This window comes from Glycine max, chromosome 11 (assembly GCF_000004515.6).
Source record: "Glycine max cultivar Williams 82 chromosome 11, Glycine_max_v4.0, whole genome shotgun sequence".
NCBI lineage: Eukaryota > Viridiplantae > Streptophyta > Magnoliopsida > Fabales > Fabaceae > Glycine > Glycine max.
In genome coordinates, this window is record NC_038247.2 from 11,234,559 (window position 1) to 11,259,660 (window position 25,102).

Below are 25,102 nucleotides of genomic sequence, written 5' to 3' on the forward strand. Positions count from 1 at the left end.
CCCATTTACACCCTCTCTTTCCATAGTATTACCAAAGTGAGTTACTTTGTATTTTATTTCCCAAAATATGAGTTTTAAGCTTCTTTGAGAAGTCGGGATTTGCTACCCCGACTTCTAACGTTGGTTTTAATTTTTTTTAATTTATGTTTTAATTTAAATTATTAAAATAATTTAAATTTGTTTAAGAAATTGATGTTATTAAGTATAATTATTTTTCTTATATTATTTAATTGATAAAATTGTAAATTTGATCTCTCATTTTATCTCTCTGGTCTTGAATTTGATTTTCTAGTAATTTAATTCACAAATTTGGTTCCCTATTTTGTAAAATCATGCAATGTTGATTCCCCAAGCTACACCACAATTGGGACGTTGACCGTTAACCACGTGTCATGTTCTGATTGGTCAATAAAAATAACAATTCATTTGATCTTTCATGGAATTGACATCCAATCAAAACATAACATGTGATAGTCATCATCCAATAAGAACGTGACACGTGACAGTCAACATCCAATTGTGACCTGGAGGACCAACGTTGCATAATTTTACAAGATAGGGAGATCAAATTTGTGAATTAAATTATTTGGAGACCAAATTCGAAACTAGAGATAAACTGGGGGACCAAAAATGCAATTTTGTCTATTTAATTTATACAAGATTTAGTTGATAATAGACTTTGTTTGATAATATTTAATTTATACAAGATTTTTTTAAGTTAACATTTTAATTTTTTTTTAAAAAGTCTGGATTTCTTTAATATTATTTTTGCTTTAATAAAAAATTAAAACTTTTAATATTATTATTGTACTAAATATAATTTGTTTGTTTATATCATTAATTTTTTTTTGAAATGATAATACTTTTTGTTTAACAATTTATTTATAGAAGAGCATTACATTATATGTCTTCACCTTTAGTTTTTTCTTAGACAAATGTTATTGTTTAAGTATTTTATTTACAATGTAATGTTTTTCTATAAATAAATTGTTAAACAAAAAATATTATCATTTTTAAAAAAATTAATAACATAAACAAATAAATTATATTTAGTACAATAATAATACTAAAATTTTTAATTTTTTTATTAAAGCAAAAATAATACTAAAAAAAATTCAGATTTAAAAAAAAGATTAAAATGTTAACTTAAAAATATATTTTATAAATTAAATATTATGAAACAAAGTCTATTATTAACTGAGTCTTGTATAAATTAAATAATATAAGAAAAATAATTATACTTAATAACATTAATTTCTTAAACAAATTTAAATTATTTTAATAATTTAAATTAAAACATAAATTTTAAAATAAAATAAAATTTAAATTTAAATTAAAAAAAAAAACCAACTTTAAGTCGGGATGACAAATTCTGGCTTTTCAAAGCTCAAAACTCATATTTTGAGAAATAAAATGTAAAGTAGTGTAATTTGAAAATATTATGGAGAGAGAAGCGGTAAATGGATAAAAAAAACCTTGGGACGTGGTCAAGCCCCTACTAGCCAATAGGGAAATTCGTACCTACAAAATGTGCTATAGACTGTATGATTAGCAATTCAATATTAGGTCGCTTGATGAACCCAAATGGAGCCTGTTCTGCTTTTGCGTAGGCAATTCAACTTGGTCGTACTCCCCTTCCATGCTTCTAGGAAAACCAATTGGTGACTTCAACTACCTTTACTTTTGAATCGTGAGAGAAAAACAAGTAAAAGAACCCCTGCATGTTTGCCTCCGTACCAACAAAGTTCAACTACTGACATTTTAGGTATACAAATACGAAATTTATTTATCAAATCCAGTATTCAAAAGACACTACCTAGGTAGTAAAAAAACCATTTTTTAATGTATTAAAAGCTTTAAAAGTTATTTTCCATGAATATTATAATATTTAATAATTACAAACTCAAGATATTTTTTTTGAATATTTTGTATTTTTAAATCTCTATCAAATATTTGAAGACATTTGTTAGGATTTTGCTGATTTATAATAATTTTACTAGAAACTAGAAAAGAGGGGGGCCATGGGTTGAAGTCGACAGCTGAAACAATTCTTGCTAATAAAATTAACTATCATCACAATGATTGATTTATGATTGACGCTACTTGAGGAAATCCAACTATTTTAAACGCTTCGCGTCACAGCACATGGAGAGGTGACGGTCCCATTTCAAGGCAATCATTTTAGATAGATGAAAATATTTTAGGATGTATATAGTTTAGAGGATGGAAATAGAGATGATGAAAATAAAAAATAAACTTTTGAATTAAAATAGAGTGTAAAATATATGAATTTCACATAAAAATTACAAAATTTCTCTCATACTTCTCTCACCCTAAACCAAACACAACCTTACTTTTTGGGGGCGAAGGAATTGATGAAAAAATAATGACATGACATGGACTTGTTTTTGACACAATCCTTGCGTGTCGAACAAAGACATGAACATGGTTGACAGCTGACACATTCCATACTCGCACAACACAGACATGGTTCATTCCTTGAACTGTTCATGCTTCATAGTTATGACTTATGAAACATGCGAGGCAGAGAAACTCCATTCTCCCTTTCTTTTCACCCACGACAATCAATTCAAGAAATCTATTCCAGTATTGGATCTAGATCCAGCAAGCATGTTATAATTATCAGAAAGAAACAGCATTAGCTGTTAAGCAGGTGTAACCAAAATGCAAGCTAACATGATAAATTTTATTTCATCAGAGGTTAACCTATCCAAAGGTAACCACTTCCATGGGTCCATTTGGAGTTTTAAAGTTCAGACAACCATAAACAGAATCTAGAACATTGTCTTGGAAGATTCAAATTAAATGTCTGATTTTCACACAATAGAGATAAAATTAAACTACCTAATCACAGATTCCTCTAACACAAACCTCCAAGCTCCTTCCTAGGTGAACGTGTGAAAAGCTGGTCTGCTAGCAAGAAGCTAGAGGCAGTTAATGGAACGGAATCAGTCAAATAATGATCACCACTTTGTCTGGTGCTATTGAGGAATGTCGATAGAATTATCCCCAGGAACCAGGTTGTCACTTTGTTTATCTTTTTCTTCTTTGCCTTCAGACCTGAGAAGAAAATTGGGCATAAGTTAACCCAGCACTTACATAACACAACATAAAAATATTAAAGGAACCCAGCTATGCAGCAGCATACACTATTCGTCTGACAAATTGTCCCCTAATACGTGGCCGCTGTTCTGCTAGTTTTTTCCTGCTGTGATATCGAACCTGAAAAATAAATGAAAATTCCAGAATATGGAAACAAGCAACATTCAAGTTTGCAATATATAACATTAGGTGCTTATTAATGATGAGGATCAAATCACTGACTCAAACATGAACATACAAGTCATACAAGGAAAGTAACATTGGAAGAAAATATGTTAATTTTATATAAAGTGAATATAATTTGATAAAATGGCAGAAAATAAAATACCCAGGATGGAGAGTAGATAACTATGCAAATAGATAATGCCAACGGCAACATATTTTTTGCAGAGGAAGGTTTCAAATAAGTAGATTTTATTAACAGCATCATCCAACTTGTTGGGATCTCAATAAACCATCAGTTCACTTATAGAAATTAGGGGAACACAATGAGTGACATAACTACACCTTAATACTCAAATTGACAAAATCCACATGCAACAAAGATCAACAGCGAACATATTATGACAATGTAATTAAAAATAGATTACCTTCTTCTCAAAGCATCTTTCTTTTCTCTTTAGACGAAATTTGGTCAAGGCAGCCTCTCTCAATGCAAGCCGTCCTTCATCTGCCCCATTCCCAAAGCTTTTCCTATCAATGCCACCAATTCCAATGCTCCCAGCAGCCACATTGCCATTTCCATATTTATCATTCTGATTGTCAAGGTGTTGCTTCCATCCTGTCCATTATTGCTCCCATGATCACTCTCCGCTGCATTTCCATCCACACCATAGTTTGCAGCATTACTTTCTGCTGGCCCTCCAAATGCATTTGATGATACACATTGCTGAGTTGAGCTTTTCAGTAAGAGATCATGATCTGATTGGAGATCTACTGCAGCTTTATGGGCAATGTGATTATAATGGTGAAGCTGATAGTAAGTGTGCTCGACTTGGAATCCATGTTCAGAGCCTCCTACTGATTCTTTAATGATTTCTGTATATTCTTCCCGGGCAGTAGTTTTCTTCTGAGATGAACAGATGTTATTCTTCTGCAGAGTTTGGAGTTCACGAGAATTAAACGAGCCAATCCCTCTTCCAGACTCTGGCTTCTTGTCAAAAGTATCAAGTTTGGTGCCAAGATATGTATTAATGGAGGCCATGTCATTGATGTTGTTGCTCCCATTAGATTGTTGATTTGGAGGAGTGCCATTTGAATGAGATGCAAAGTTGTGCATTGTCTCTGTATTTGGTGCAGCTGAGCTATTGTCTAGTGGGGAACAGCTTCCTACATTTCCAGTTTGAGCCTGATAAAAAGTAAAGAAAACATAACATAAGGATTGGCCAAAGATTAAGATTTGGTGATTAACACTATTCTCCAGCTAATGGTACCCAGAATTTGCTTGGCAGGTGCAGAGAAATAACTATGACACACATCAATATAAGGTTAGCAGAACATCACCTGGTTAGCAGAAGCTGTATTATATCTGCAGAATGAAGAAAAAAATTTAAATGTTATCCATGTAGTTCAACGATATTTGCTTCCAATATAAGGTATTTATGCTGGCAAATTTCCTCTTACTTTGAGAATGCTGACTGATCTGAATGTCTCAAGACATTGCATTCTTCACCTGTGAAATTTTTACCATCTCTTACTTCTCCCAGCCTTTCCAAAGTTAGTTCAAGGGATGGATGCTCTTTGGGGCAACAGTTTGCTTTTGATTGTGAAAAACCAGAAAACCCATTTGGAGTGTTCAAGTCTCTGCTTTCAGCGAGTGGACTGTTGCTATCAGTAACATCAATAACATTCATAGCCTGATTTTCCCGTGTCCTGGTTTTATCACCATTGTATTCCAGTTGTCCTTTTTCACAGGCATTGCTCTGTCTTTTAATGATCTGCATATCATCTACATCAGACATCTTATTTGCCCCTTTACCCATCATTGGATTGCAGGACAGTTCCTTGAGTGGATGCTCTAGTCGCATATTCAAAGATATTCCCATGGCCAAGTCCTTACCCATTGCAACATCATCTGGAAAGAAAGTTACTTAGTGGTTTATTAGGGGAAATATCCAAATCAAAGATAGACAAGTCTAAAAAATACATACTATCAAGCCATACCAAGAGGATCAATAAGTTCATGGCACTCTTTTTCTGTCGCATGCACCCATCTACTACTAACTTTTTCAGTCTTTGTTTGCATCACTTGGGCACAAGTGCTATCAGGGGCATCAACCAATTGTTTATGAGGTGAAACCGGATGAGGACTGCCAACTTGAGCTAGACATTTAGTCCATGAACTCTACATAAAATAGGAGCTTAACTATGACTATGGGGTATTTAGATAAATAAATAAGGGGTAAATACAATTAACGAACTGCAAGCAAAAATATTTATTGTTCGTTTGTGTAGGAACAATCACACAAAAAAGTGAACAATTAAGTAAACATATGGTTAACTATTTTTTAATAGAAAAATAATTTTCTGAGAGACGAGAGAAAGTACAGAAATGAAGCAACAAGACATCAACCAGACCAGAAAACACAAAAAAGAAAAGAATGCAGCAAGCTACCCACTCTTTGTCCCTAGCAATAGTTACGGCATAACAAAAAAATGAAGCAATAAACATTAGACTAAAATATGTTTTCGATCTCTAATAAATACCCAAATTTTGTGTTTGTTCGTTGTTAAATTTTTTCTTTGGATTGAGTCCCTAATATAATAATAATTTTATTTTTGGTCCTTGCACTTTTTGTTAATCCCTAATAAATTAACGAATTTTGTGTTAGTCTCTTTGCCTTGACAAAAAAAAAATCATTTGTTATTAGTCCCTTTCAAAGGCACTAGTAACAAATGATTTCTATTTATCAGGGAGCAAACACAAAATTCCCTAATTTACCAAAGACTAAAAACAAAAGTTTTGTTTTATCAAGGAACAAAGACAAAAAAATTTAGAGAACAAACACAAAATTCGGATATTTATTAGGGATCACAGACATATTTTAGCCTAAACATTATCATATTACACAAAAAATGTAATGGTAATCAAATATCCTTAGTGATGCATGTGCTCCACTCCAACCAAGGACACCAAAGATTTTTCATAAACTGCCTACTGCCATAAAATTTGGGCTTCCTTGTTTTAACCAAAACCTATATCTCAAACCATCAAAATTTGCTTCAAAGCAAGTAGGACATATCAAATGCTCAAGAGTCCCAAAATGGTTGTTTTGTAGGAAAGTAGATACTTTGCCAAGTTATAGTGCAAAAAGAGTGTCCTACCATTTTTGAACCTGACCTACAAATAATACATACTGGGGAGAAAAAGTGGGGCAGGGCTTACAAATCAGCAATAAATCATAATAAAAACAAACTTCCAAAAAAAAAGAGACTCGATTTACAAGGAATATTGAATTTTCATTTTAATTTGTCATGCAAAAACTCTAGAATCTAGATGATTAGGGGCGACAGAGAAGCTTTAACAAATAATTCCTAGAAAACACACAGAACAAAACCAAAGAACCTCTCCTGTCTCCATCTGAAACAGAAGACCAAAGGGTACAGTTGATAAAAAAACAAAAGGCATTATAATTCACTAGATGAAGACCAAAGGGTACAATTGATAAAAAAAACAAAAGGCATTTTAATTCACTAGATTCTTTATTTCTCAAGTTTTTTCAAGTGAAACTCCCAATTTAAGTGAGAACCATGTAAAGATTTTTTTTAATGGGGGAATTAACCCATTAACCACCCTCCGAACAATGTTATTAACCATTCAGCAGTAAATTGTTCCTAAACTGAAAATAACTGCCAACAATTCCTAAATTATGATTCTTCCTACCTACATATTCTAATTTCTACAATATATATGATTAAAAAAATTGTGTAGTATGAATTACAAAATAAATGCATCATACTATCCTCAGTTCCACTAAAAACAAGAGCATCAGTAATTGGATACAGGACAATGGAATGATGATTAAACTATGGATGACAAGATAGTTCAGTGACACTTGTTGGCTTGTTGCAGTAAGTAATTGGCACATGCAACCCTTTGCCAAGTGAAACCTATGTAGGTTAACCTGATCAATAAAAGACATCCACTATTCTTCTCTTCTTTATTGATCACTAATAACTACCCTAAATGACAACTCAGACTCTAAAAATCCATTTCTTATTGTCAGCTACCCCAGTCCTCCTTCCTTTTCCTGCATAATGTTTATTGGTCTATCCCAGTACCTAGCCCCGTTTTCAAGACCCATGTGACTTGTCTAGAAATTTAAAACCCCTATTTTCTGGCCGCTTAAAATTACCATATCAAATTGCTCAAGTGAAGCTAGTCAGTATCGAAGATTACATGTTATTACTGAGCCATTAGAAAATAATTGATCAATCAACAAAAAAAAAATGATGAATTTGTGTTCTCCAGAGCTGAACTCCTGCATGTGTTGAGTTTTAAATAGTAGTAATTCCATATTATAAGGAAATTTAAAAACAGAAAACAGTGACAACACATGGATTTAGAAACTAATTTTAATGAGAAAAAAATGATAGCGACACAGCATATTGTGGTAACCTTTCCCTCAGATGAGGTAATATTACTTAAGGGTGATTCAATTAAGAGAACATATATATTTTATGAGAATCGTTCAATACCTGAGTGCCACTTCCATCTCGAACGCTCAAGTCTCTGCTTCCATAGTCATTCTCATCACTGCTGTCACTAATGTTTTCACATGCATCATTACTTCTTGACTTTGCAAATTTTCTGGTGTGGGTCGCACTTTCACTCCCACTACCACTAGACTGAGGAAGTGTGTTAATCCAAGTTCAGGAATGACATTGAATAATTGATTATTGAAGAATGGATTTAATGTTTAAGTTGAAGAATGACAAGATCCATAGGATAGAATATCATGCTACAGAAACTATATAAACTACTTCAATCCATTATAGCATCTTTAAGACACAGATCTCTAAGTAAAAGAAACTTCAAATTTGATTGTAATGAGGTAATGCATTAATTATCTTTTGCAAACTCCTTCACTGATCCTTATATCAGTTAAGCAGTGATATTGAATATTGAAGAATGAACTGGATAGTTGGATATTTAAGTTGATCAAATATAAGATCCACAAGATAAACTGTGACGTTGTAGAAACTAGATGAGTTGCTGCTGCTTGAGTTGATGGCTCTAAATTTGTGAAGATAGGTGAAAAGCTGTTTGAGTTGCTTTATTCCCTTGTAGAGGAGATTGGAGAACACGATGTTGTTCAGGTTATCACAGATAATGGAAGCAATTATGTTTAAGCTGGTAGGATGTTGGAAGAGAAAAGACCAACAAAGACAATTCATAGGAGAGTTAGTCTTGTTGGGTTTATCTATAGTCACTCTAGTACCTTGAGTTTATTGAGACATTTCACAAACAAGAGAGAATTGGTAAGACATACGATTACAAGATTTTGGAGGTTAATAAAGGGCTGTATGCTTGCATCAAGAGGTTGGTGCCAACTGCCAAGTAAAGAAGTGCAACAAAAAATTCTGATTGAGTTGCCAATTTATCAGAGTGCTGGTAATATGTTAGTTGATGAATAGGCAAGAGCAAATAGGAATACTACAGCTCCTGGTGAGAAACTATGAAAATGACTCATAATTTATGTGTTTAGAGTTTTAATGTTTAAATTTTAAGTAAATCCTTTGGTTTTGTAGCTCAATGGTGGAAAATGTATGGCCAAGAAACTCTAAACTTGCAGAAGCTAGCTGTCAAGATTTTGAGCTTGACATGTAGCACATCGGGATGTGAACACAATTGGAATGTTTTTGAGCAAGTAAAGATTATAATTCAGGACTTATTTAATAACTATTTTTGCTGTATGAAGAAGCTAATCAACCCTTTGCTTTTTGATAACACATATTCATACAAAAAAGAGAAATAGGCTGGACCATAAAAAAATGCATGATTTAGTTTTACATTAAGTGTAACCAACAGCTTGCTCAAAGATATAATATTAGGGATGAAATTGACCTTATTACACTCAATGAGATTGATGAGTGCAATGAGTGGTTAGTGGGACAAGTGGATGATGATAATGACTTGGTTCATGCTGATGACCCACACTTAATTAAAATGTATACAGGGAGGAAAACTAGCAGCAAAAAAAGAAAGCAGCCATCAAGTGGTGGTATTATTATTGGAGCTGCCCAAGCTTCCAATAAAGGTCCAGCTGCAAGTTCAATCTCAAGAGGAAAAGGGAAAGCCCATGAGGTTCAATGAACAAACAGAATTTGAGAGCCGAGTCTGAGGCAATTGAAGAATCTGGAGAAGAGGAGGAGGGATATGCTCCATTGGATATGAATGAAATTGATTATGATGGAATTGAGGAAGAGCCAGAGGATTAGAAATTTAGGACATTTATATTTTGGTTTACGTTGAATTATGTTTTCTGTTTATCATTTTGTTATTATATCAGAATTCAGAAATATTGAACTAGGTGTTTTATTAGAATCTTGCTGTTTTTGACTATGAAGTTTGATAATTTTATTTGCTGTTATATTATCTACTGTTTTTAGTATTTATATGCTGTTATATTTGCTGCCTTTAAATGTTTTTTATTTATATTTACTGATATCTACTGATTCTTTTTGTATTTACTGTCATCTACTGTTTTTTGGTATTTATATGTGTGTGTGTGTATTTTTTTTTTATATGACAGCCATGCCATCCGCCATATGTTTTATGGCGGATTTTGGGCTCTCTGCCATACGCCATTAACAACACTGCTGGCCAATAGTGGCTACATCCAGTGCCAAAGCAGAATACTGCACAATGGCAACAACTGCATGTGATATTACATGGCTTAGGTAACTTCTCCAACAATTAAAATTTGGAGACACTCCAGACACCAGGCTCATATGTGGCAATCAAGTTGTTCTCCACATCACATCCAATTCAGTCTTCCAGGAACAAACCAACCACATTGAGATAGACTGTGATTATGCAAGGGAGAAGGTGCACTCAGGGGAAATCACCACTGACTTTGTTAGCTCCAAAGACCAACTGGCAGACATGTTCACTAAATCCTTCAAGGTCTCTCATGTTGACTACATTTGTAACAAGCTGGGTTAATATGACATATATGCTCCAACTTGAGGGATATTGTAAATATATGATTTGAGTGTATGTAAATAGGGGAATATGGAAAGATGTATAGCTAGTAATTAGGGATTTTTATTCTTTCATTGTATCCTTAATTATATGGCATCCTTATTAAAAATAAAGCATCCTGACATGTGGAATTACACACATCTTACAATGGTCATAACCCTTTTCATAAAACATTCACATGATGAGAAATTTACACTCTTGCTCTATGTGGATGATATGATCATTGCAAATAATGATTAGACTGAAAAGAAGGTTACGAGGGAGAAGTTGGGAACCTAGTTTGAAATGAAGGAATTGGGAAAGCTTAAGTATTTTCTTAGGATTGTTGCCTATTCCAAACAAGGTATCTTTATCCCAATGATTAGTGTTTGTATTCAAAACACACAGAAATATAACATTCTTTTACTTTTAAAGTGGAAGAAATGAAGTAATTCACTAGATCAAGACCAAAGGGTACAGTTGATAAAAAAAAAATTTATAAATCACTAGATTCTTTATTTCTCAAGTTTTTCAAGTGAAACTCCCAATTTAAGTGAGAACCATGTAAAGATTTTTTTTTAATGGGGGAATTAACCCATTAACCACCCTCCAAACAATGTTATTAACCATTCAGCAGTAAATTGTTCCTAAACTGAAAATAACTGCCAAGAATTCCTAAATTGTGATTCTTCCTACCTTAATATTCTAATTTCTAGAATATATGATTAAAAAAATTTGTGTAGTATGAATTACAAAATAAATAATAGCATGCATCATACTATCCTCAATTACACTAACAACAAGACCATCAATGATTGTATACAGGGCAATGGAATGATGATTAAACTATGGATGACAAGATAGTTCAGTGACACTTGTTGGCTTGTTGCAGTAAGTAATTGGCACATGCAACCCTTTGCCAAGTGAAACCTATGTAGGTTAACCTGATCAATAAAAGACATCCACTATTCTTCTCTTCTTTATTGATCACTAATAACTACCCTAAATGACAACTCAGACTCTAAAAATCCATTTCTTATTGTCAGCTACCCCAGTCCTCAAAGTCTTCCTTTTCCTGCATAATGTTTATTGGTCTATCCCAGTACCTAGCCCCGTTTTCAAGACCCATGTGACTTGTCTAGAAATTTAAAACCCCTATATTCTGGCCGCTTAAAATTACCATATCAAATTGCTCAAGTGAAGCTAGTCAGTATCGAAGATTACATGTTATTACTGAGCCATTAGAAAATAATTGATCCATCAATAAAAAAAAATGATGAATTTGTGTTCTCCAGAGCTGAACTCCTGCATGTGTTGAGTTTTAAATAGTAGTAATTCCATATTATAAGGAAATTTAAAAACAGCAAACAGTGACAACACATGGATTTAGAAACTAATTTTCATGAGAAAAAAATGATAGCGACACAGCATATTGTGGTAACCTTTCCCTAAGATGAGGTAATATTACTTAAGGGTGATTCAATTAAGAGAACATATATATTTTATGAGAATCGTTCAATACCTGAGTGCCACTTCCATCTCGAACGCTCAAGTCTCTGCTTCCATAGTCATTCTCATCACTGCTGTCACTATTGTTTTCACATGCATCATTACTTCTTGACTTTGCAAATTTTCTGGTGTGGGTCGCACTTTCACTCCCACTACCACTAGACTGAGGAAGTGTGTTAATCCAAGTTCAGGAATGACATTGAATAATTGATTATTGAAGAATGGATTTAATGTTTAAGTTGAAGAATGACAAGATCCATAGGATAGAATATCATGCTACAAAAACTATATAAACTACTTCAATCCACTATTGCATCTTTAAGGCATAGATCTCTACGTAAAAGAAACGTCAAATTTGATTGTAATGAGGTAATGCAGTAATTATCTTTTGCAAATTCCTTCATTGATCCTTATATCAGTTAAGCAGTGATATTGAATGTTGAAGAATGAAGTGGATTGGATATTTAAGTTGATCAAATATAAGATCCACAAGATAATCTGTGATGTTGTAGAAACTAGATGGGTTGCTGCTGCTAAGTATTGTAGTAAAGAATACTGTCTAGGTATAAGTTGTTTCCGTTTTCCTCAGGACAGATTTATTGCTTAATTTCCTTTTATTAGGACAGATTTTCTTACCGTAATATAGCTATATTCTAGCGAGTAATTATCAATACAAGTTTATATAATGTTCTGGCAGTCCCTCACTAGCTGTACTTATTATAGATATTTACCATATTTTCAGTCTTATTTTAGGAAAGTAATTATGCTGTTTGGTCTAATGTAATACCTCGTATGGTTTCAAAGCATCAAAGTGATAGTATTCAGAAGTTATTCTGTTGTAACACGAGCAACATGTGCTTAGAACATCTACAATGCATAATTCTTACAATACCACAGATTTAAAAACTTTACACAAATTTATTTCAATGCTAAACTTGTTAGAGTGAGTGCTTAACTTGAACTACATTAAATTTTACAATTGAAAAATGATTTTTTAATTGGTAAGAATGAATTAGGCAATGGTTGCTTACGTAAGCGACACACTCAAGCAACACACTGCCAAGTCATCTGCTCCAATGATAAAAATTTGTTAAGCAACATTTTTTAATTTTAAGCAACTCATGAAGCACTCGCATTGGAGATGCTCTTAATGTGTTTATTTCTTCTTTCCTTTTTTTATACAGATTTAATTTGATTTATTCCTTATTAGGATTGTTAAATTGAGCTTGATTTGATGCCAATAATTCTGGCGTAGGATTTTATGAATAGGAATAGGCCCTTAATGTACACTGAAAATCAAGAAATGATATTTCAGTGATTTTCCTCGTATTTCAAGTTATTTCTTTATGTTAGTACAACTGTAATTCATGAATTAATATTCAGAAATTATTCTTTCAAGTGGGTATTAGCTCCTATGGGAGTCTCTTTTCCTCTGACATCAGCCATCATCTGTAACCAATCTCATGTATCCAATCTTCACAGTAGGTGATTGTCCCTTGTGTGCCCAGTCTTCATAACTGGGAACTTTTTCTGTTCAACACGTATAAAGCCTAGTTTCTCAAGCAACCAAATCATAATAGCATTCACATTTATTTGTATTCATTGTAAATATATATTATACATCCAGAGCAGTGTGTGATCTTGTTAAGACACACAATGCAGAAATTCTATATGGTATCAATGATTTAAGGTTTCTACTCCTCTTTTTCTCTTTTCTTTTCAGCCTTTGGGAGTGTTATTCTTCATGGGTGCACAATACCCGCTGCCGCTGCCAGCCACCGCTGTGATCTCTGATCTCTGGTGCGACCACACCACTGGCTTTGCCTCTCTCTGATGATCCCACCACCGCTCTTCCTTTTCCAGCACATTTTTCGGTAGTTTTTCCTATCAGCGCCACTAAAAGACCCGGGAAGATATCACACACTTGTTGGTACTCCTTTTTCTCTTTTCTTTTCAACCTTTGGGAGTGTTATTCTTCATTGGTGCACAATACCCGCTGCCGCTGCCAGCCACCGCTGTGATCTCTGATCTCTGGTGCGCCCACACCACTGGCTTTGCCTCTCTCTGATGACCCCACCACCGCTCTTCCTTTTCCAGCACATTTTTCGGTAGTTTTTCCTATCAGCGCCACTAAAAGACCCGGGAAGATATGACACACTTGTTGGCAGACTCAATTACCTCGATTTCACCAGACCAGACATCCCCTTTGCAGGTAAGTCAATTCCTCAATGCCTCTTGTAATAGCCATTGGGATGCTGCATGGCATCATCAGATATATCAAGAATGCACCAGGTCGAGGACTCCGATATGAAGACAAAGGCAGTGCCAAAATTGGTTGTTAAGATCACCATCAGACGGGGGCATAGTTATTAGTATCGTATGAATCGTACGATTTGTATCCCGATTCAAAACAAAAATCATGTCCAGCGATACAAATCGTAGCTTGACTCATTTTTAAGCTTGAATCATTCTCCGTATCGCATGATTCGCTTCTGTATCGGATGATTCGTGATTCCGGAGCTGTCTCACGATCCAAAAAGAGGGTTGCAATAACAATTTGGGTTTGCGGGATCTGACTTTGGAGAAAGCATTTCAGATCACTTTTTCTGCAAAATAATTTTCAGGAAAAAGAGGAAATCGGCCGCTTTCAGTTTCGCATGTGCCCAAACTAAATTTTCAATACTGAATTTAAGTTTTCAATTTTCAATTGCCTATTTTTTTATTTGAAGGAGAGGCTCTGTTATTAACTTATTAAGCTTTCAACCAATTTCATCGTGAAGAGAAGTGCAGCTGTGCAAGTCACTTGCTGCTTGAATGCTTATGCTTTTTATAATTTTTAATTTCCTTTTGTCTTCTTGTGGTGGTTACTTTTTCTTGTGGACGTCCCATGAGTCTATTTCTTGTAACTTATAATTTCCTCTCTCTTTGTCTCTTTTTGTCAGCTTTATGGCTTCTACTCTTTTAATTTCTCATCTCTCATTTGTTACTTTCATTCTCAGTTTTTTGAGGTACAAGACATATTTCTTCTTATTGGTTTTACTTTAGAAGGGGTTGAACACTTTGGGCTTGTTCTTTTGATTTATGACTTGAATATATGATATATTAGGTTTTATTTTTTTTCCGAGTCACTCATTTTTACCTAAAAATGTCATATATTTTATTGATCATGTATCTTACGATTCATAATATGATTCGATTCACGATTCGTAATATAGCTTTTCTGATTCACAATTCGAATCTTTCAATTCGATAACCATGGACGGGAGATCTACCTCTGGTTATTGTGTTTTGCTTTGAGGGAATTTGATCTCATGGAGAAACAAGAAGCAAAATATAGTTGCTAGATTCAGCATCAAAGCTTAACATTGTGCCATGGTAGCAGCTACATGCGAAATTACAAGACTTAGGCACTCAGGACACTAAGCTTATTTGTGACAATCAAACCGCTCTTCACATTGCATCTAATATGGTCTTCCATGAACAAACTAAACACACATAGATAGATTGTCACTTTGCAAGAGTAAAGGTGTTGTCAGGGGAAATCATGACTGACTTTGTTGGTTCCAATGAACAATAGGCTGATACTTTTACTAGGTCTCTTGAAGGACCTCGGATTGAAACTATATGTAACAAGCTTGGTGCATACAATATACATGCTCTAGCTTGAAGGAGTGTTAGAATTAGTGGTAGAATCCCTAATTAATACCTTATTAGCCTTAGAATCAGCATTCACATTTTTTTGTTATTTATTGTAAATATATTATATATACAAAGATGTGTGTGATCTTGTTAAGACACACGATTCGGAAATTCTATAATCACATTTATTGATGATTTTTCCTGTTGTATTTGGGTTTTCTTAATGAAAGAACATTTTGATGTCTTCTCTATCTTTCAAGGTTTCTTGCGTGAAATTCAAAATCAGCTTGGGTCTAACATTTAACAAATTGATAATGCTCGCAAATATTTGTCTTCTCAGTTTCAGTCATTTCTAACAGCAGGCGATGTCATGTGCCCACACAAAACAGAATGGTGTTGCCGAACGGAAAAATTGTCACCTAGTTGAAACAACTCATACCTTATTATTGCACTATAAAGCCCCTCTCCGTTTTTGGAGAGATGCACTTCTCGTACCTTTTTCTTTTTCACAATTATTCCCGCCTCCATAAAGGAAATCGTTGTTTTTGTCCACAACTTCAACAGTATTTGGTCTTTACTGATGTGACTTTCTTTGCATCTTATACCTTCTTTACTACTTCCACAATTGAAGAAGCTACTTTGACTATCCCACCCATTGTTCAAACCCCACTGGTACCTGCTACACCACCCCCACTATTCACCTCTCATTAACAACCACAACGACCTCTAGTGGTCTCTTTTATTTCTTCATTGGGTTTTGTGTGTAACACCCTTGGTTGTTGATGTCTCGACGGCTCACTCTACAACATTTCACACAATGACACTTCACTCAACTCCTCTTTGGTCATAACCTTCAATAGGTAGTCCTTTCCAAGACCTCGACAATCTACTTCAATTGCTTCCAAGATTAATAACTGTCCCCATAAACAACATGAGACTTTTTAGCATGCTTTGGCCTCACTCACACGCTTTCTGAAAAACTTCCCAGAAGGTCACCTATCCCATAATTGCTCCAAGTCAAACACGCTTAACTGTGAAGTTCCTAAGTAAATAAGACTAAGTTAGTGATCAAGATTCTCTTCCATTTTTTATTTAGTCTTATTTAATATTGCATTTATTTCCAAGTTTATGAATTATTTAATCCCTTAAGTGGTGGAGAGAATATTTTACTTGAGGATTGGAGTTGTTTTTATAAGTTTGGAGCATTGATGCTTATAAGAGTGTGGACAAAGATTAAAAGCGCATAGACCACTATTTTTGTTGCTAAATATCATGATGTTCTTCAACTCTAGACCACTTATTTTCTGCATCATCTTCCCTACTGCAGATTATTCTGGTAATCTTGTAGCCTTTGTGTCTCAATCCTCTCTTGGACCCTAGATCCTTGACTCTAGTGTCTCCGATCATGTGACTAGTGATCAATTTCTTGTCTCCCTTGTTTGTCTTTTTTGGATTCGCTTTCATCTTTCAGTCTTGCATACGGCACTCGGGTACAAGTTAGAGGCATCAAACAAGCTCAACCCCTTCCCAACCTTTTCCTCAATTATGTTTTATATGTTCCTAGTTATCCCTTTGATTAATTTTCATTAGCAAACTTACCCATACACTTGATTATTTAGTCATGTTTGCTAATAATTTTGTTCTCGTTCAGGATCAACGTACGAGATGAACGCTTGGAACAGGACATGAGTCTCAAGGATCATATCAACTATTGTTGTTAGTGACCTGTGTCTCAACTTCCTCCCCAACTCTTGCTCACAAGCACCTCCACCAGTGATATCATCTCATGATCCTCCAACATCATCTCTTACTCCAAACACTCTCCCGCCAATGTCGCTTGCACCAGAACTTCCCATTGCCCTTCGCAAAGGTATTTAGTCCTCTTGCAAACCTAATCCTTTTTTATGCTTATGTTCTAAATTATGATCGATTATCTCCCTCTTATCTCTTCTTTGGATTCTATGTCTATCTTAAGTCTACTGGTGACATCATGACTGATTCCAACTGGAAACAAACGATGTCGAAGATACTTGAAAGCTTGTTTCCTTACCCCTGGTAAGACTCCAATTAGTTGTTGGTGGGTTTATATAGTGAAAATTGGCCCAAATGGAAACCCTGATCATTATAAGGCTCGCCTTGTCGCTAATGGCTACACTCATACTTCTAGCGTTGACTATAGGCAAAAATCTTCTTTGTTCATTTTTTCCTTACCATGCTTGTCATCTATCATTGGCCTATTCATCAATTGGACATTAAAAATGCCTTATTACTTGGTGAGCAACAAGAAGAGGTTTATATAAAGCAACCACCAAGCTTTACAGTTTCCGGAGATTCTCGCCTTGTATGTCGGCTTTGTCGATCCCTCTATGGCTTGAAGCAATCAACTCTGCCTTGCTCCAGTTTGACATGACTTGCTATGAAGATGATCACTCAATGTTTTATCGTCACTCTGTCTAGCCTATGCATTTACCTCATTGTCTACATTGATGATATTGTCATCACTAGCGACGATTCAGCTAAGATCCACAATCAGTTTCAGACGAAAGACCTAGGTTCGCTAAAATATCCCTTAGGCATTGAGATTGTCCAATCCTTATCTGACATTGTTGTTTCCCAATGAAAGTATGCTTTGAACATCCTAACTGAGACAAGTATGCTTGATTGTCGCCCTAACAACACTCCAATGGATTCTACTGCCAAGCTTCTTCTGGGTCAAGGAGGCCACTAGAAGACACAAGTGTGGAAACGTTAAAAGTTGCTTTAAGTGTACAACGGAAGTCAAAGAAGAGCTTCTGAATCTTGCTTTAGAGAAAGAAAAGAGAGAAAATTCTGAGATGCCAAATGTGGCCTATGATCTCTCATCTGATGATGAAATTCAAATTCCTGCAGCAGCTAGCAATGTTAAAGGCAAAAAGAATGTTGCTAAAAAAGGGCCCATGGATATGTTTTGTAGAAATCCACCATCTGAAATATCGAAGAGACAGAAGGACAAACTAAGGCAAGCTAACATTAAAGAGTTATGTGACAAAACTTTGAAGGCAGATGTTCATCAGTACATTGCTCGTTTTTGGTATCAAGCTGGCTTATCGTTCAACCTTGTTAAACTGAATAGCTTTCAGGATATGATTGATGCCATTGCTGCCTACGGCCCAAATCTGCCAGCTCCTAGTTATCATGATAGTAGATTTCCACTGCTCAACAAGGAGATGGAACTCACTGAAAATTTGTTGAAGGATCATAAGTCGCAGTGGGGCAGACACGGCTGTTCTATTGTCAGATGCATGGACTGACTGGAAGCAACGAAGCATTATTAATATTCTGGTGAATTCTCCTGCAGGGACAATGTTTGTGAAGTCCATTGATGGCTCTAAATTTGTGAAGACAGGTGAAAAGCTGTTTGAGTTGCTTTATTCCCTTGTAGAGGAGATTGGAGAACACGATGTTGTTCAGGTTATCACGGATAATGGAAGCAATTGTTTAAGCTGGTAGGATGTTGGAAGAGAAAAGACCAATAAAGACAATTCATAGGGGAGTCAGTCTTGTTGAGTTTATCTATAGTCACTCTAGTACCTTGAGTTTATTGAGACATTTCACAAACAAGAGGGAATTGGTAAGACATACGATTACAAGATTTTGGAGGTTAATAATTAGCTGTATGCTTGCATCAAGAGGTTGGTGCCAACTGCCAAGTAAAGAAGTGCAACAAAAAATTCTGATTGAGTTGCCAATTTATAAGAGAGCTGGTAATATGTTTGGTGATGAATAGGCAAGAGCAAATAGGAATACTACAGCTCCTGGTGAGAAACTATGAAAACAACTCCTAATTTATGTGTTCAGAGTTTTAATGTTTAAATTTTATGTCAATCCTTTGGTTTTGTAGCTCAATGGTGGAAAATGTATGGCCATGCAACTCCAAACTTACAGAAGCTAGCTGTCACGATTTTGAGCTAGACATGTAGTGCATCGGGATGTTAACACAACTGGATTGTTTTTGAGCAAGTAAGGATTATAATTCAGGACTTATTTAATAACAATTTTTGCTGTACGAAGAAGCTAAGCAACCCTTTGCTTGTTGATAACGCAGATTCATACAAAAAAGAGAAATAGGCTGGACCATAAAAAATGCATGATTTAGTTTACATTGAAGTATAACCAACAGCTTGCTCACAGATATAATATTAGGGATGAAATTGACCCTATTACACTCAATGACAATGATGAGTGCAATGAGTGGTTAGTGGGACAAGTGGATGATGATAATGACTTGGTTCATGCTGATGACCCACACTTAATTGAAATGTATACAAGGAGGAAAACTAGCAGCAAAAAAAGAAAGCAGCCATCAAGTGGTGGTATTATTAGTGGAGCTGCCCAAGCTTCCAAGAAAGGTCCAGCTGCAACTTCAGCCTCAAGAGGAAAAGGGAAAGCCCATGAGGTTCAATGAACAAACAGAATTTGAGAGCCAAGTCAGAGGCAATTGAAGAATCTGGAGAAGAGGAGGAGGGATATGCTCCATTGGATATGAATGAAATTGATTATGATGGAACTGAGTAAGAACCAGAGGATTAGAAATTTAGGACATCTATATTTTGGTTTACGTTGAATTATGTTTTCTGTTTATCATTTTGCTATTATATCAGAATTCAGAAATATTGAATTAGGTGTTTTATTAGAATCTTGCTGTTTTTTACTATGATGTTCTGAACTAGGTTGTTATTATATGAAGTAGGGCAGTTTGATCATTTTATTTGCTGTTATATTATCTACTGTTTTTAGTATTTATATGCTGTTATATTTGCAGCCTTTAATGTTTTTTATTTATATTTACTGATATCTACTGATTCTTTTTGTATTTACTGTCATCTACTGTTTTTTGGTATTTATATGTGTGTGTGTGTGTGTATATATATATTTTTTTATGACAGCCATGCCATCCGCCATATGTTTTATGGCGGATTTTGGGCTCTCTGCCATACGCCATTAACAACACTGCTGGCCAATAGTGGCTACATCTAGTGCCAAAGCTGAATACTGCACTATGGCAACAACTGCATGTGATATTACATGGCTTAGGTAACTTCTCCAACAATTAAAATTTGGAGACACTCCAGACACCAAGCTCATATGTGGCAATCAAGTTGTTCTCCACATCGCATCCAATTCAGTCTTCCAGGAACAAACCAACCACATTGAGATAGACTGCGATTATGCAAGGGAGAAGGTGCACTCAGGGGAAATCACCACTGACTTTGTTAGCTCCAAAGACCAACTGGCAGACATGTTTACTAAATCCTTCAAGGTCTCTCATGTTGACTACATTTGTAACAAGCTGGGTTAATATGACATATATGCTCTAACTTGAGGGATATTGTAAAGATATGATTTGAGTGTACGTAAATAGGGGAACATGGAAAGATGTGTAGCTAGTAAATAGGGATTTTTATTCTTTCATTGTATCCTTAATTATATGACATCCTTATTAAAAATAAAGCATCCTGACATGTGGAATTACACACATCTTACAATGGTCATAACCCTTTTCATAAAACATTCACATGATGAGAAATTTACACTCCTGCTCTATGTGGATGATATGATCATTGCAAGTAATGATTAGACTAAAAAGAAGGTTACAAGGGAGAAGTTGGGAACCTAGTTTGAAATGAAGGAATTGAGAAAGCTTAAGTATTTTCTTAGGATTGTTGCCTATTCCAAACAAGGTATCTTTATCCCAATGATTAGTGTTTGTATTCAAAACACACAGAAATATAACATTCTTTTACTTTTCAAGTGGAAGAAATGAAGTAATTCAGTTTGATAAAAACAACACTGTAACTTGTTTCAGTACATGCCTGAGACAAAATGTAAATCAACTCACACTGTGGCATCTTCTCCAAACGTGCTGCCAGAGGTTTTTAAGTTCATTCCTCCGAATTGGTTTCACTAAAAAATCAACTGCGCCTTTTGACAAACACTTAAAGACTATACCCATAGAATCATGAGATGACATCACTGCATGCATTTGAACATGTGCAATAAACAAAACACCACATGAGCAATAGTCATTGAAAATATATACTTAAATTTAGTAAAAAGTATAACTTTGGTACGCCACTTACTAATCACAGGAATATTCTTCAGAGTTTTGTGGCTCATGATCTTGCACAAAAGACCTATTCCAGACAAAATAGGCATAGCTACCTCTGTTAGGACAAGATCAATGCCATTTTCTGGATCTTCCAGGACTTTCCACGCTTGAAGACCATTGGAAACAGCAGTGACTGTAAAACCATAGATAAAGAAAATAGATTTTAAGAATTATGGCATTCATTGTTTAAGCAGCTATTTGCTAGAGAGGAAATTCAGTTTACATCAAAGTAAAATAATATAAAGATGCAATTAAATTCACCCTCAGGCCCAAGTTTGACTATTTATTCACAGATTTGTATGCAAAAAGATTGTAATTAACATCTGTACTGGAAATTAGGAAGTATTATCCACGCATTTCAGCTTAACATTTGCCATTAACACAAGATTATTCCCTCTATGTACAAGTTATCTTTCATGTTTCAATATAAAACACACAAGAATATCTCTCTCAAATAACTTCAGAACAGAGTAAAATACATGAACTGAAAGGTTGTATATACGGGGACCTCCCTAGAGGATACAAAGCTAAGAATCATTCAACAGTAAAAATAAAGCAAGACTGTATAATAATGCATAAAACATAGAGCCCATCAAAAAGTTGAAACTTACTTCATATCAAAAAGTTGATTTCTTTTTTATCTAGGCAAACTCAATCTAAAATCAATTCAAAAACTAATTAATACTTACTGGTTGAAAGTCCAGCCTCAAATCTGTAAAAGAAAGCTGCATGGTAAGATTTTTTCTACTAAGAAAAATATACCAAATTGGTACAAAAAACAAAATCTTGTTTGTATTACTTTTGTTTTTCAGGGGGAGACACATAGTAAGCCTTAAAAGGAGTTGGGGGGAAAGGGTTTAATGGATGATAAGGGGCTTAGGTATTATCAAGTGCCTAACTCCCACATCGAGTAGTATGGGATGTTTGGTGGAGTATTTAAGTGTTTGGTTCTCCCCCCTAAACAGCTAGCTTTTAAGGGAGGATTCCCCAAGCTTGGGTGCTTATTAATTGGTATCAGAGCTAGTTGTCGGTGTCTCAGAAAAGACTACCTACGGAGGGACTAACTAGAAAGGTTGAATGAAGCATCCCAGAGTGGGAGCCAGAGACATCGACTCTTAGGGGTGATAAGGGCTTGGGTAGCCATTGCAATAAATTCATAGCATAAGATTAATCTCAAATGACTTTGAATCTTGTTATGCATGAATGAAATAGTGCAATTTCATATCATTGATATGAATCGCATGATTCAACTTCATTACTTTTTCTTCTTTTTACTTTTCTTTCCTAATTCTCATGAAAGTAATTGAAGAGTTATATAAGCTTAAATTGTTAAATGAAAAGGAATTAAAGGAGCACACCCAAACTTATGCTATTTGATTATTCTACTACTTTATTTGTCACTCACTCATTAAATGCATTGACTCTATTTGGTTGTTTCATTGCTTCGTTTCCATTCTTCCAAAATAGAGGCTTCACAAACTCTAATATAACTAATAATTTTATTTTATGAGACTTATAGTTAAGATGTTTTATCTATTTCTAGTTTAAAATTATTACATGGAACACATCATTTGTATGATACGTTTGGAGTTATTTTTCCTTGCTTCTTAATCTTACAATTCGATACAAATTATAATTAATGAATAAAAAATTAGCTTAGCAATTCACAGCTTGAATCTCAATTTGTTAACCTTGGTGCTAAGGCATGATTTACCACAAAGACAACATTAATACCTTCATAACTACAATTCCGTAACAGAGCACGCACAACATGGCGTGTCGAATCATCATCTTCCACCAGCAAAACTTTTATTGATCTTACAGGGAGAAATCTCTCCCAGCATACGACTGGCCCTTGAGGAGGCTGTTGTGAAATTTGCAAGCTCCCATGGATTTGAATCAGGCCCCTCAACCCATTGTTTCCATCTTCAGCCACCTTATTAAATCTTGTGTCATCTTCAGTTGATGATCCAGAGCCTACCCCTTCATTAACTACTCCATTATTGAGACTCTTTTTGTTAAAAAACATATGATTTTGTTCTGCCAAACCTTTTTCCCCTTTCCCAACATTATTGTTCATCGGATCAGCCTATATCAACCGCACTGAAAAAACATTGTGAGGAATTAACACACAAACGTGATATCCTCCCCAGGTGAATCATGGATTCTCCACATCCCAAGCACTTGAACTATCAATTTCTGCAAACACAAACCTATCGTCAAGTCAGCACTTTTTCCATCATGATTCAGAAAAACCAAACACCCTATACCTGAGGGTACTCCACCCAAGGGGCCGAAACAAATTTACATAACACACACATATCATAGGGAGTAAAATCAGTAATTGCTTATGGTAATTGTTAACAGACTAAACAAAACAAAAATAGACTTGATAATATTTACATAGTAGTAATTTGAAAAAGTTAAGATAGAAAATATAGATCCATACCTCCAAACTCCAGCCCCCCGACAGAAATGAAAAGCTCAAAATCAAAAATTTCATAGCAAATTTAAAGAAATGGAACGACAACCTGTTCCTGCATCAAAGAACCCTCAAAGCCTCTGTCTCAGCACTAGGTATAACTTTCCATACATACCAATATCCTGAGAAATGAATATAATAACTAAGCTCACTTACCATCCTTACAAAAACTGCGGACGGAATCTGATTAGACATGCATACATGAGAAACTCTTCACAAGATTATTTTACATGGAGATATCATCAGACCTCAGAAATTCGAACAGTTAGAGGCTTATATCATAAGGCAAGATAAAACACAAACTCCGAAACTATAATTGAAAATATCATCTTCTTTGTCTTTCTTTCTTTTTTCAGTAATTTTTATCCACCTTATATAACACCAGATGCACTGAAGGACAGTAATTATACATGAAGATATTAGCACAGACTTCAGAAATTAGGGAATGGAACCAAATTCAAACGTAAAACGGTTGATGTCTCGTACAAATATAGCAACGAATCTTCTACTTGTCTAAACCAAACTGAACAAAAATAATTGCAGAAAACACAATCTAAAATCGCGTTTTCAACTGTTTATTTTATTTTATTTTTCAGTTAAATAAAACCACAGCAAGAGCCAATTAGAAAATTAAAAAAAAAAAAGAAAAAAGAAAAAAACAGAATCATAGAACTATGAAACAAACCTTCAGAGCTTCACTGACAGGAACCAAACCTCCATTTGCAAGCTCGATGCAGCAATTTGGAAAAAACAATCCAAAAAATAAAATTCAAAAACCACAAAGTCAGAGCTCCAATCTCGTTTCGAAAATAGAGAGAGCAACAACAACAAAAACTACAACAGAAAAAAAAATCAAAATCGAAGAGGAAAAAAAAATCAGAAACAAGGTTCTAACATTTCTCTCGCACAAGCTTTTTTTTTTTTTCCTCTCCTAATCCGTTTTTCTTTTCTTTTCTTTTGTTATTCCGCCGAAAACAATTTTTTTCTAATGAAAAAAACACTTGACTGGCAGAAA

At 34.8% G+C, this 25,102-nt stretch overlaps 1 protein-coding gene across 1 annotated transcript; it reads right to left on the reverse strand.

The window, feature by feature from the left end:
* Positions 1-2,686: 2,686 nt before the first annotated feature.
* On the reverse strand, positions 2,687-25,102 carry PRR3A (two-component response regulator PRR3A). The gene is made up of 12 exons (NM_001377264.2): positions 24,773-25,102; positions 23,340-23,804; positions 21,577-21,738; positions 21,336-21,469; positions 11,832-11,981; positions 7,822-7,971; positions 5,287-5,467; positions 4,747-5,197; positions 4,627-4,651; positions 3,714-4,471; positions 3,170-3,243; positions 2,687-3,081 (listed from the first exon to the last, which is right to left on the reverse strand). Exons 2-10 carry the CDS (start codon positions 23,683-23,685, stop codon positions 3,773-3,775), a joined length of 2,298 nt encoding a protein of 765 aa, NP_001364193.2. The 5' UTR covers positions 23,686-23,804; positions 24,773-25,102; the 3' UTR covers positions 2,687-3,081; positions 3,170-3,243; positions 3,714-3,772.

What these genes read in the sequence shown, in the direction of transcription:
- PRR3A (NM_001377264.2), bottom strand. Translation starts at nt 23,685, where the DNA reads ATGAACAATAATGTTGGGAAAGGGGAAAAAGGTTTGGCAGAACAAAAT. An exon ending in GAAGAATATTCCTGTGATTA is followed by an intron (nt 21,470 to 21,576) that starts GTAAGTGGCGTA and finishes AAATGCATGCAG; the next exon opens with TGATGTCATCTCATGATTCT. An exon ending in TTTGGAGAAGATGCCACAGT is followed by an intron (nt 11,982 to 21,335) that starts GTGAGTTGATTT and finishes ACACTTCCTCAG; the next exon opens with TCTAGTGGTAGTGGGAGTGA.